Source organism: Salvelinus fontinalis, chromosome 10 (assembly GCF_029448725.1).
Source record: "Salvelinus fontinalis isolate EN_2023a chromosome 10, ASM2944872v1, whole genome shotgun sequence".
NCBI classification, from domain to species: domain Eukaryota; kingdom Metazoa; phylum Chordata; class Actinopteri; order Salmoniformes; family Salmonidae; genus Salvelinus; species Salvelinus fontinalis.
The window spans coordinates 2,949,064-2,963,664 of NC_074674.1; the positions used below are offsets into that span (position 1 = coordinate 2,949,064).

At 39.7% G+C, this 14,601-nt stretch overlaps 1 protein-coding gene across 1 annotated transcript; it reads right to left on the reverse strand.

Annotated features, from left to right (window-relative positions):
• Positions 1-5,706: 5,706 nt before the first annotated feature.
• Positions 5,707-14,111, reverse strand: LOC129863377 (beta-1,4-galactosyltransferase 4-like). Its single transcript, XM_055935323.1, has 6 exons — positions 12,190-14,111; positions 7,891-8,123; positions 7,489-7,676; positions 7,148-7,270; positions 6,941-7,045; positions 5,707-6,840 (listed from the first exon to the last, which is right to left on the reverse strand). Exons 1-6 carry the CDS (start codon positions 12,470-12,472, stop codon positions 6,705-6,707), a joined length of 1,068 nt encoding a protein of 355 aa, XP_055791298.1. The 5' UTR covers positions 12,473-14,111; the 3' UTR covers positions 5,707-6,704.
• Between the last annotated feature and the right edge of the window lie 490 nt (positions 14,112-14,601).

Genomic DNA, 14,601 nt, shown 5'->3' on the forward strand with positions numbered 1-14,601 from the left:
CTACATTTTGTTACGTTACAGCCTTATTCTAAAATGGATTAAATAAAAACAAAATCCTCTGAAATCTATACACAACACCCCATAATTATGAAGTGAAATTATGTTTTAATTCTTTTTTTTTTAAATAGAAATTTCAAGCCATGAAGGAATTGTCCGTAGAGCTCCGAGACAGGATTGTGTCGAGGCACAGATCTGGGGAAGGGTACCAAAACATTTCTAAAGCATTGAAGGTCCTCATAAACACAGTGGCCTCCATCATTCTTAAATGGAAGAAGTTTGGAACCACCAAGATTCTTCCTAGAGCTGGCCGCCCAGCCAAACTGAGCAATCGGGGGAGAAGTGACCAAGAGCCTGATGGTCACTCTGACAAAGCTCTAGAGTTCCTCTGTGGAGATGGGAGAACCTTCCAGAACACCATCTCTGCAGTACTCCACCAATCAAGCCTTTATGGTAGAGTGGCCAGACGGAAGCCACTCCTCAGTAAAGGGCACATGACAGCCCACTTGGAGTTTGCCAAAAAAAAACTAAAGACTCTCAGACCATGAAAAACAAGAATCTGTGGTGTAAAGAAACCAAGATGGAACTCTCTGGCCTGAATGCCAAGCATCACATTTGGAGGAAACCTGGCACCATCCCTACGGTGAAGCATGGTGGTGGCAACATCATGCTGTGGGGATGTTTTTCAGCAGCAGGTACTGGGAGACTAGTCAGGATTGAGGCAAAGATGAACAGAGCAAAGTACAGAGAGATCCTTGATGAAGAGCGCTCTGGAGCAGTTTAGGATCTCAGAGTGGGGTGAAGGTTTACCTTCTAACAAGACAACGACCCTAAGCACACAGCCAAGACAATGCAGGAGTGGCTTCGGGAGATGTCTCTGAATGTCCTTGATTGGCCCAGCCAGAGCACAGATTTGAACCGATCGAACGGCTCTGGAGAGACCTGAAAACAGCTGTGCAGCAACACTCCCCATCCAACCTGACAGAGCTTGAGATGATCTGCAGAGAAGAATGGGAGGAACTCCCCAAATACAGGTGTGCCAAGCTTGTAGCATCATAACCAAGAAGACTCGATGCTGTAATTGCTGCCAAAGTTGCTTCAACAAAGTACTGAATAAAGGGTCTGAATACTTAAGCAAATGTGACATCAGTTTATTTGCAGTAAATTAGCAAACATTTTTAACCTCTTTTTGCTTTGTCATTATGGGGTATTGAGGGGGAAAAAATGATTTAATAAATTTTTGAATAAGGCTATAACGTAACAAAATGTGGAAAAAGTCAAGGGGTCTGTATACTTTCCGAAGGCACTGTATGACTGTCAAGTAGGGTCAAACAAGGGTGTTTGTAGTTATAAGTTATAATTCGGGCCCATAGCTTTTCCAGGTGAGATCATGTCAGGACCCTTACTTTAGCACCAGGTCTTTAGCCATAAGGGTTATTTAATGGAACATTTGTTTTTGCTTAAAAGAAAGGTTCCAGTCAAGTGACCAGGCCTGCTGAGCCATATCTAACAACCCACACAGGGAGTCAACAGTTTCAACATATCCCATTGCCTTCATTGGTATTTTTTCCAAGGACAGCTGACTAATAGTACATGTAAGTAGGGGGTATTGCCTAGAGTGTTATCCTTATTCTAAGCTCTTGATGTCGGCTGTAGTGTGAAGTTGGCTTACATTTTAAATCCTACATCCTATGGTATGATGTGATATCTTGTTTGCTGGGCTCAAAGCTTAATGTTTCCAATGGTGCTCTGGCCATCCTGGCCTCCATTGAACTGATTTCTTTCTGCACAACAGGAAAAAGGAATGACATCATTTTGTCCATACAAAGGCTCAGACATCACACTCCTTCCCCTCTTTGAGTCCTTCCACAAAACTGTACTGGTGAAACTAGTGTTCCTTTCAGAGCACATCCTTCAAACTTGTAGTCAGAATACTAGATACAAATGTTTTACATTGCATAGTGTCCATCACATGGAGAGCAAAGCAAAGTGGGTAAAGAACAGGTACTTCTGTTTAAATTCTGCTAAGTACCCTACTTTATGAATCAGTCAATCCATTCAAAAAAAATCAACATAAAAAACAACTTTACCCTATAGGCTACTTGAAGCCATGTTGCAAAAAAGCTACATAGCAAATCAAAGACTATACCTAACTGAAACACAGTTGAGAATGACCTTTCGCTGATAGAAATAGATAAATTATCTTGAATTCACAACTTCCATCTTATTCATATGGGTTAACCCACCATATGTGACAGTATTGCTTCCGTCCCTCTACTCGCCCCTGCCTGGGCTCGAACCAGGGACACTCTGCACACATCAACAACTGACACCCTCGAAGCATCGTTACTTATTGCTCCACAAAAGCCGCAGCCCTTGCAGAGCAAGAGGAACAACTACTTCAAGGTCTCAGAGCGAGTGACCGATTGAAACGCTATTAGCGCGCACCCCGCTAACTAGCTAGCCATTTCACACCGATTACACATACACCCAATGAAAACCTACAAGACTAAACATGTGGTTTTCAAAGGAAATGTACAAAAAACAGAAAGGCCTCACCCAACATGGCACTCTTAATGAATCAGTCACTATGGCATCCCTAAATATTTTCTAACATGAATCATTCACTATCGTTCAGGTAGAGTAGGACCACAGAAACAAACCAAAACAATGAAGAACTTATATAGCTTTAACCTCACACTATTCAAATATCAATGAGGCATAAATTACAGAATATTTGTATGTTTTATTTAACCTTTACTTAACTAGGCAAGTCAGTTAAGAAGAAATTCTTATTTACAATGACGGCCCAAACCCGGACAACGCTGGGCAAATTGTGCACTGCCCTATGGGACTCCCAATCACGGGCAGATGTGATACAGTCTGGATTCAAACCAGGGACTGTAGTGACGCCTCTTGCACTGAGATGCAGTGCCTTAGACCGCTGCGCCACTCGGGAGCCCAAGCATACAGTACCAGTCCAAAGTTTGGACACACCTACTCATTTCTTGGGTTTTTCTTTATTTTTACTATTTTATACGTTGTAGAATAGTAGAAGACAAAACTATATATTAACACATATGGAATCATGTAGTAACCTAACAAATTGTTAAACAAATCAAAATATATTATATATTTAGCTACCCTTTGCCTTACTGACTGCTTTGCACATGATTGGCATTCTATCAACCAGCTTCATTAGGTCGTCCCCTGGAATGCATTTCAATTAACATGTGTGCATTGTTAAAAGTTAATTTGTGTAATTTCTTTCCGTCTTAATGCGTTTGAGCCAATCAAGTAGTGTTGTGACAAGGTAGTGGTGGTATACAGAATATAGCCCTATTTTGTAATATGTTGCCATATTATGGCAAGAACAGCTCAAATAAGCAAAGAGAAACAACAGTCCATCATTACTTTAAGACATGGTCAGTTAATCCAGAAAATGTCAAGGACTTCGAAAGTTTCTTCAAGTGCAGTTGCAAAAACCATCAAGCTCTATGATGAAACTGGCTCTCATGATGACCGCCACAGGAAAGGAAGACCAAGCGTTACCTCTGTTGCAGAGGATAAGTTCTTTAGAGTTACCAGTCTCAAATTGCAGCCCAAATAAATCCTTCAGAGATCAAGTAACAGACACATCTCAACATCAATTGTTCAGAGGAGATTACGTGAATCAGGCCTTCATTGTCGAATTGCTGCAAAGAAACCACTACTAAAGGACAACAATAAGATAAAGAGACTTGCTTGGGCCAAGAAACACGAGCAATGGACAGTAGACCAGTCGATTGGTCTGATGAGTCCAAAATTGCGATTATTGGTTCCAACCGCCGTGTCTTTGTGAGATGCTAAGTAGGTGAACGGATGATCACTGTATGTTGTTCCCACCATGAAGCATGGAAGAGGAGGTGTGATGGTGCTTTGCTGTCAGTGATTTATTTAGAATTCAAGGCACACTTAACCGGCATGGCTACCACAGCATTCTGCAGCGATACGCCATCCCATCTGGTTTGAGCTTGGTGGGAGTATAATTTGTTGTTCAACAGGACAATGACCCAACACACATCCAGGCTGTGTAAGGGCTATTTGACCAAGAAGGAGAATGATGAAGTGCTACATCAGATGACCTGGCCTCCACAATCACCCGACCTCAACCCAATTGAGATGGTTTGGAATGAGTTGGACCGGAGAGTGGAGGAAAAGCAGCAAACAAGTGCTCAGCATATGTGGAAAATTCTTCAAGACTGTTGGAAAAGCATTCCAGGTGAAGCTGGTTGAGAGAATGCCAAAAGTGTGCAAGGCAAAAGGGTAGCTACTTTGAAGAATTTCAAATATAAAATGCATTTTGATTTGTTGAACACTTTTTTGGTTAGTACATGATTCCATATGTGTTATTACATAGTTTTGATGTCTTCACAATTATTCTACAATGTAAAAAATATTTTTTTTTTAATAAAAAAAATAACATTGAATGAGTAGGTGTGTTCAAACTATTGACTACTATTGGTACTGTATGTGTGAAAGAGCTGGCCATACCAAATCCATATACTTAAATATATATATATATATATATATAAACAAATCTAAAACACACAATAGTCCTATTACATTGGATAACATTTTTAAAATAGAATGTATTCTTGGTTTATGCCCATCTAAAAAGTGTCACATAGGGGCCTCCCGGGTGGCGCAGTGGTCTAACTGCGCCACCAGGGTCTCTGGGTTCGCGCCCAGGCTCTGTCGCAGCCGGCCGCGACCGGGAGGTCCGTGGGGCGACGCACAATTGGGCTAGCGTCGTCCGGGTTAGGGAGGGTTTGGCCGGTAGGGATATCCTTGTCTCATCGCGCTCCAGCGACTCCTGTGGTGGGCCGGGCGCAGTGCGCGCTAACCAAGGGGGCCAGGTGCACGGTGTTTCCTCCGACACATTGGTGCGGCTGGCTTCCGGGTTGGAGGCGCGCTGTGTTAAAGAAGCAGTGCGGCTTGGTTGGGTTGTGCTTCGGAGGACGCATGGCTTTCGACCTTCGTCTCTCCCGAGCCCGTACGGGAGTTGTGGCGATGAGACAAGATAGTAATTACTAGCGATTGGATACCACGAAAATTGGGGAGAAAAGGGGATAAAAAATAAAGAAAGTGTCACATATAAAGGGAGTGTGTGGTTCATAACAGCCTAAATGGGACAACCCACAAGGAACTATGAATCAGCAATAACAAACAAAGTAGACCTCTGGTTCTATTAAAAACGTATTATTTAAAGATGCACTATGAAGAAATCACTCCGCTATTTCCGGTTTGCAAAAATTTGTTTAGTCACAAACTGAAATTATGCAATCAAAGTATAGTGTAGAGAATCATTGTACCATCTAAACCACTGTGAAATATATTTTCCTTAACCAAAAATATTGTAATTTCAGCTGGTGTACAAAACCAAAAGAAGTAAAACGGGAAGCATAGAAATTGCACACAGAGCAGATCTGCCGCTTCTTAAGACATTCAATGCGAATGGCAGATCTATAGCACACATTTCTATGTGAATGTGGTCAAGTCGCCCAAAACGTTACATATTGCAGCTTTAAGGCAACAGAAAGTATCATACAATATTACACATTTGACATCTGTATGAGTTACTTCACAAATCTTGAATCAGCATATCCAAAATGTTGATCCAAAATATCAACCTTGTGATAAGTGTATAAAATGAAGCCATCTACACTGTAATATTGTAACAAGATTTATAAAAATTACAATTCATCTTAATGTAACATACTTTCATAAACATGGAACCATGTGAGAATGATCAATATATGTAAATGAGTCCCTTGTGTCCCATATTAGCTACTACATTCATCAAATAGGAATGAATTGAGAGCAATTCTTCATTTTCATTTGACAATAGATTTTAAGAAATGACCAAATCCAGGTCTAACACCCAGGATTCTTTAGAATCAAAAACATGACAACATACTCTATTCGAATGCATATTACTTGTTGAAACAATCAAGTAACAACACACCTTAGCGGGAAAATCCTTAGTTGAAACAATAACAAAGCACCACCTGACTCTGTTTTGGCAAAAAGCTGAGTGACGGGCCTGGAGAAATGTAAAACATTCAAATTAAATCGACAGAGCAAAGTACTGACCATACAAGATATCAAAATTATATTTTTAAGCATTTTTTGAGGCTATACAGTGTTTATTTACATGTACAATGTTTACAAACATTGGTGTAAAATAAGCTTATATATATATATATATATATATATGTTGGTTTCTGATGGGGTACAACAGTTGAACTAAGCTCATAAAGCATTTATAAAAGTTACATTCAAGAATCAATGGATAAATATCATTAATTTATAAGTCCAAAAATTTATGTAGCAATTGCAGATTTCCCCTTTAAGTCTAGGATAAATCAAATAATGCTGTTGTAGAGAAAAATATATATTTTGGTCTTACTCTCACCCCTAGAATCTGGTCACCAGGTTTGACTGTATAGGGCTTCCAGACTTAGATTATGAGGACCTAGCAATTTTACATGCCCTGCTTGGAATGGTTTACAGTGAAAACTGAGTAGATCACATTAATTATGGTCATCAGCTACTGCCACTAACCTTCTGTTTGCGACCCTCTGGTAAGTAACATGTAGGCATGGACATGCCAGATCAATAATCCTGTACACACTGCAGTAAATGAAGAGAGGTGCACTGAAGCATCAGTGCATTGGTTCGCCAATGTCAACGGTGACATTAATGTACAGAGGCGGCCTCTCAACTGATAGAGTACTGTAGGAGCAGGTGTTAAGGCCATCCTTTCTCCAGACTTTAGGTGTCCGTGCTAGCAAACGCATCCTGTGAAGGAGAAATTATTTCAGAATGAAATGAATTCAACGACTAATAATATTTAGAATACAGCAAGCTATTTATTATTGATGTGTCCACCGTGACTCACCTGTCTTTATTGATTTCGTTGCCGCTATCTCTTTTATGAAATACCATGGTATAGCGTGCTATGAGAGGGGGGGGTCGTATAATTTCCATTTTCTGGAGCTCCACCCTACCAGAGACAAATTAAATCAATCATCAATCAATAACATTCTGTATTGACTAAGATGTAATGAGAGATATGCAGAGGTCCAACATTTAGCAGTGGTCTCACCTGATGCGAAGGTCATCATCCTCCCCTCCCCATCCCCAGTAAGTGTTTGAAAAGCCGTTCACTTTGTGAAACTGGTCCTTCGTCATGGCCGTCACCCCTCCAAAGTACCCTTTGTATCGCAATCTACGACAGCAAAAAGACAAAAACAAGACATTACAGACCTGTCCCCAGAACGCAATTAATAACTGAAATGTTTATGTTTGGACTTGGTAATGAATAGCTATATTGATAGCGGCAACATCACTTTGTCATACAAAAGCATGGATGCTGTTTTGATGGCATATAGACATATACCTGCTTTTAGATATAGGTGGATATGAGTTGAGAGCTGAGATACTTACTTGTACCCTGTGGCGTTCCTGCCGACCACTAAGTGTTTGGGCTGTTGGTCACACTTGTATATGTTGTAGTCGTTCTCTGGAACCAGATCCACATCATGAAAAACGAAGCAATCCCAATCGTAGTCCTTGAGGGCCTCCAAGTACCCAATATTAAGTAGCTTGGCACGGTTAAACGTCACCTCTCCAGCCTGTCAAAACAAACAAATCAACTACAAATATCAATTTCATATCAGACTCAAAATCAGTGCAGCACTTTCCCCCATCAATATTCTCCAGTCAAGTGAAACATGTTGAACATTTAAATACTCGTCATGAAACAGTTATACAAATTTGAATTCACTCACAAATTATTAGAGTGAAACTGACATAATTTACTGTTACTACACATCATGAGAGTAATACCTGGTGGATGACGTAGATGCTGTAGTGCAGCTGCTGCCTCTGAAGGAAGGGGTGTAGGTGATGCAGGAGGTAGAGGAGGTGTTTCTCCCGGTTACGATGGGGAATGAGGATAGCCACACTCTGCTGGGCGAGGCAGTCTGGAGGCTGGTATTGACCCTCAGCCACTCCACTGTTCTCACTCTCCACCTCCTTCAGCGTTAGAGAGTCCTCAAATGTGAGGTTTAGAGCTCCCTCTGTAGATAGACAATAGTAGGCCTAATGAATAGAGGCCGACCGATTAATTAGGGCCGATTTCAAGTTTTCATAACAATAGGTAATCGGCCTTTTGGACGTCGATTATGGCTGATTATATTGCAAACCACGAGGAGACTGCATGGCAGGCAGACCACATGTTACGCGAGTGCAGCATCAAAAGGACCTTGTGGCTGCAAGGAGCCAAGGTAAGTTGCTGCTAGCATTAAACTTATTTTTATTAAAAAAACAATCTTCACATAATCACTAGTTAACTACACATGGTTGATGATATTACTAGGTTAACTAGCTTGTTCTGCGTTGCATATAATAAATGCGGTGCCTGTTAATTTATCATCGAATCACAGCCTCCAACTTCGCCAAACAGGTGATGATTTAACAAAAGCGGATTTGCGAAAAAAAGCACAATCTTTGCACAAATGTACCATAAACATCAATGCCTTTCTTAAAATCAATACACAAGTATATTTTTTTTAAACCTGCATATGTAATTAAAATTAAATTAAATAAATGAAAATGTATGTTAGCAGGCAAAATTAATTAGGGAAATTTTGTCACTTCTCTTGCATTCAGTGCAAGCAGAGTCAGGGTATATGCAGCAGTTTGGGCCGCCTGGCTCGTTGCGAACTGTGTGAAGACAATTTCTTCCCAACAAAGACCGTAATTAATTTGCCAGAATTTGACATAATTATGACATAATATTGAAGGTTGTGCAACGTAACAGTAATATTTAGACTTAGGGTTGCCACCTGTTCGATCAAATACAGAACGGTTCCCTATTTCACTGAAGGAATAAACGTTTTGTTTTCTAAATGATAGTTTTCCGAATTTGACCATATTATTGACCAAAGGCTCGTATTTCTGTGTGTTTTTTATTAGAATTAAGTCTATGATTTGATAGAGCAGTCTGCTTGAGCGGTGGTAGGCAGCAGCAGGCTCGTAAGCATTCATTCAAACAGCACTTTACTGCATTTTCCAGCAGCTCTTAGCAATGCTTGATGCACAGCATTGCTTATGACTTAAAGCCTATCAACTCCCGAGATTAGGCTGGCAATACTAAAGTGTCTATAAGAACATCCAATAGTCAAAGGTATATGAAATACAAATGGTATAGAGAGAAATAGCCCTATAATAAACTACAACCTGAAGCTTCTTACCTGGGAATATTGAAGACTCATGTTAAAAGGAACCACCAGCTGTCATATGTTCTCATGTTCTGAGCAAGGAACTTAAACGCTAGCTTTTTTTACATGGCACATATTGCACTTTTACTTTCTTCTCCAACACTGTGTGTTTGCATTATTTAAACCAAATTGAACATGTTTCATTATTTATTTGAGAATAAATAGATTTTCTTTATGTATTATATTAAGTTAAAATAGAAGTGTTCATTGTTCATTCAGTATTGTTGTAATTGTCATTATTACAAATATATATATTTAAAAATCATCCGATTAATCGGTATCAGCTTTTTTTTGTCATCCAATAATCGGTATCGGCGTTGAAAAATCATAATCGGTCGACCTCTAATAATGAAAATACAGACAACCAAATAGTAAAGCCTTCTGGACAAATTCATTATCTGTGCTTTAAATCAATCAACTCCATTGCAATATATTTACATTCACTAGTTTCCTAAAAAAAGTATCTAAATATTATGAACTGCAAATCATTCCTAGTTAAATAAAAGTTAGTTTTTTTTAAATATCAAAAAATGCATAGTCTGGACCAGGGCTGTTCCTGGAGCGCTATCGTCCTCTAGGTTCACTCCAACCCTAATGTAACACGCAACTGGGTTTGGAGCGAAAACCCACAGGAGTTTAGCTCTCCAGGAACAGGGTTGGAGAGCCCTGGTATGGACAGATGATTGCAAACACGTGTGCGCGCATTTTGTTTGGGCCATTGACAAACACAAACTGTCTTCAAACTTGAATGTGTTTATGGAAACCCACTGTAATGCTGTGCAATCTGCATCCCATAGGTGTAGGCCTATAGATTGATTCCATATGAAACCAGGACAAAAAAAGACAATGATTTGGGTGATTGTCACAAGATTTAATCTATAGAATGGTCCTTTGGAGGAAGGATTGTTGACATTTGTATCTAAAAGCAGAATAATAAAATATTTTTAAAAATCCAAGTTGGCATATTTATGACATGTGGGCCTTACCCACCTTACATTTAGAGTTATGATCCAATTTGTAAGCATCACCAACAGAGTGAATGTGAAAATGGATTCAAAATGGTCACCCTATGCTGGTGATATGTATGATAAGTAATGATACAAGTAACAGGAGGGCTGTGATTGGTTACATTGTATACGATGCCACTTTCTCTGTATAAAATAGTCCAGAGATCTCACTCTGGAACTTTGATATGGTCATAGAGTATCTTTTGTTCAACAATATATTCAACAAATTGGGGAAATAATTTATTTTTTCAAAATTCATGTTTATATTTTTAATATTCATAAATTAATGTAAGAAAATTGTTATTGAATTCAGAATCCTACTCATATTACAGAGCAAGCAGTAAAGCTTCATATACCGCCAATCTATGAAACATTATGGAGTCTTATGTGGCCACATGCGGTTAGGCCCACATGTCATAATTATTTCTCAATTATGCTTTTAGATACAAATGTCAAATGTATGTCAACAAACCTTCTTCCAAAAATGTCGATGGATTAAATATCGTAAAAATCCAAAAAGCAATTGTCTTTTTTTGTCCTGGTTTCGTATGGAATCACTCAATACAATTACAACAGCTGTACACTTCCTGTCAACAAGGAGCTGTTGTATGTCGGCTACATGCTAATTGTTACCGCATAGGTAACCTCATCCCCAAGCTATTGCGCACAGTGCATATAGCCTTGGATATCAACCATGGGACTGACCATATAATCATATGGGACTGACCAATTTAGTACAGTACTTGTCATCATTTAATTTGAGTGAATCACACGACTGAGGCGTGGCTCTGAGCTTGTGGTGTGCTAGAGTACAGGGAGGGTTACATGGAACCCAAACTGGCTGCGCACGTGCGCCATCGTGCATAAATGTATTTTGTCCCCCCACACCAAACGCGATCACGACACGCAGGTTAAAATGTCAAAAACTCTGAACCAATTACATTAATTTGGGGACAGGTCGAAAAGCATTAAACCTTTATGGCAATTTAGCTAACTTGCACTTGCTAGCTAATTTTTCCTATTTAGCTAGCTTGCTTTTGCTAGCCAATTTGTCCAGGGATATAAACATTGAGTTGTTATTTTACCTGAAATGGACAAAGTCCTCTACTCCGACAATTAATCCACACATAAAATGGTCAACCGAATCGTTTCTAGTTCTCTCTCCTCCTATGCTTTTTCTTCTCTTGACTTTATATTGTGATTGGCAACTATCATAAATTAGGTGCATTACCGCCACCGACCTCATTCATCTTTCAGTCACCCACGTGGGTATAACCAATGAGGAGATGGGAGAGGCAGGATTTCAGCACGATCTGCGTCAGAAATAGAAAGGAGTTCGATTTTAGCCCTCGGCAACGCAGACACTCGTTGGTGCAATAATTGAATAATATAGATTTCTACATTTATTTTTGTGATGCTCGCGGTGTAGTCAGCCTGTTAGGGGTAGTGTTGTAGGAGATGATTAAGCCAATGCCTACATGCCGGAAGTATTGAATAACGAAGGCCAAATTTGACGTTTTAGTCCATCAGACTGGGAATGAGATTATCACAGATTGCTACAGTATGTGAAAATAATCAAAATGAGCCACAGCCTAGCAGTGTTTAGGAGTAACAAATGCTTGTTACACAATCCCTACATAAAACATTAAAGTATTTACTTGATTACCAATGTTATTCTCTCCACATTAAGCCACACCGTACATAATGTTCTTTAAAAGGAATGATATAGTAACATGGCATTATCATCGTTCTTTACAAGGAATTATACAGTAACATGGCATCATCAGTATGTAGTTTATAGAAAGGCCTGTATCAAGCTTACAATTACATCTGTGGATACTTGAGTCTGTACTTACGGAGCAGTGGCGATTTCTCAGGACAGCTTTGTTTTGATGGTGAGGTGTCAAGGAGAGGATTGGAGAAGACCTGTGTCACTGATCTCCACGAGTCTCCTTCTCCCCCACTCAGGACCTCGGTATTATCAGCAAGTGTTTGCGCTGGCAAAAGGGTTCCCTGAATTGCTTTCACTGTTTCACCGGCAAAAGTGGCGTACCAAGCCAAGACGGAGACGGAGAGCAGCAACAGTATCATATACTTGCACTTCCGGAAAAACATGGACACAGCAGGACAGACTCCCATGGTTTCTTAGTTGTAGATGTTCAGCATCAAATCCCCCAAAATGTGGTAGGCTTCAGTCTTGGTTTACAACATCTGGTTCTCCTCTGCAGCAGCCACAGGAGGAATAACTGGGTAGAGAGCACCAGTACCCTTGATCACTCATCCCATGATGACACAACATTCTGGGGAAGTTTCATAATCATTGTCACTAATGTAAAAAATAAAAAGCATTAGGCCTACTTTGAATTATTTTGTTGATTTTCCACTGATGCAAAGTTTAAATTCAGAGAAAATCCAGTCCATGTGAATGAAGGTGGGTCAGTTAAAAGGGACTCAATTCTTCTGCCCGCTGTACCTGGACATCAATTAAGAAATACTTACATTTTCATCGACACTACCTACTTGCATTTGTAGCATTCCACCAGGGCATTATGCCACAACTAGCCTTGGGCACCCAGGCTTCAGTGAATACCTGTGACAGAGGCTAGGCCTATGCGACAACAGAATTCACAGTAGGCTACTTTACCTTGGCTGTACACTCACTGTGGTGTTTAATCTATATACTCCCGCCACCCAAAAGGAAAAGTAACTTAAGTGGAACGATTCTCTTTTCCTCTTCACTCACACCTGTTTGCTCTTTGGTTTCATGTTGTTGACACGGCTTCAAGCCATTGTCTTTCAATGCACACAATTCATGGATGTCATGGATAGTAATCCTAGGCTGTAACTGTAGACTGCTTTTGTGTGTGCTTAGCTTAAACACATCACATTGCCAAGTTGTTCTTATTTCTCTTCACATAACCAAAATGGGATACCTATAATCCTAATCTAAACTGTGTTTAGGCAAGCTAAAATGACTAAAGAACAGGCCCATGACAAAAAATAAACAGTTGATGTAAAATGGTAACTTTACAAATTAGCAGCTAACTTGTTAGCTAGCTACCTATTAGGTGTTGTGGAATTAAAACATGACATAGCCAGTAGCCTTCTGCCCAACTGTAGTGACAGTGAGTGAATGTATTTGTTTTTTGAATGCTGCCTGCTACACATTCAATGTTACTCAAACTGGCTGTAGCTAGCTAACGTTGACTAGATTGGTGCCGACATATTTTTGGGTGGTCAAAGTTGGAAAGATTTGATTAAGCACCACGCAAAATTAAATACTACGTTCACCTGATTTGCAAACTCTGAACAGTGACACATACTTTAGAAGCTGACAAATGGCTAGTGTTACTCAACCAAGAGGCTAGCAGGTAGCTAACTAGCTAGCAGTAAGTAGCTCGTGAAGTGTATCGTTATCCAATGCAAATAGCATTGTAGTTAGCTAGCCAGCTAACAGTTACTGCGACCATTGTGTCAGATAGCTAACAAGGTAGAAATTAAATCACAAAATACAAGTTACATTTTACACAGCATTTGCCGTTTTTAACGACAAATTTTTTTTTCTTGGAGAAGGAAGATGTCTTGCCTGTGAGATGCCTCGAGTTCTGATGTTGTTTTGGGCTGGATCCTGGCTGGCTACTACTTTCGCAAATACCGCTACGTGGAAGAATGTGAGCGTTAGGACCAGGTTCAAGACTCATGTCCAGTTCAAAACAACTGGGAACTCGGAAAAATACGTGGTCAAATATGTCATCTTCAGGTCGGAAAGTCGGAGTTCTATAAAGATTGGATGACCGTTCAAATCGAATTTCCCAGTCGGAAGGCAGATAATTCCGAGTTCCCAGATGTTTTGAACGCGGCACCACAGGTAAACATAAAAGGATATGAGATTATAATGATGACAGAACTACCCGAGTTTGTATTTTGAATTTCGTGGTTGCAAGTACAATTGGCAAATGTGTCATTTAATTTTGCAAGCTTGTATCATAATGGGTGAAAAATGTAACAACGATCACAAACATGTAATTTTACATTTGAATACATTCAATAAGATTTGTAAGAATAATTGTAATAATTATTACAAAACTATTTACGAGTTTAAATATTCTGCTGTGAATCAAAAATACACTTGCACATTTTGAATCTGCGCACGCTCTGAATTCTGTCACATTACCATTACTTAATTCCACTGTCTATTTATTGATTAATTGGTGACTGAAAAAGTTGGCATGGTGGAGAAAGGCTGCATGTTGTCAGATGTTTAAATT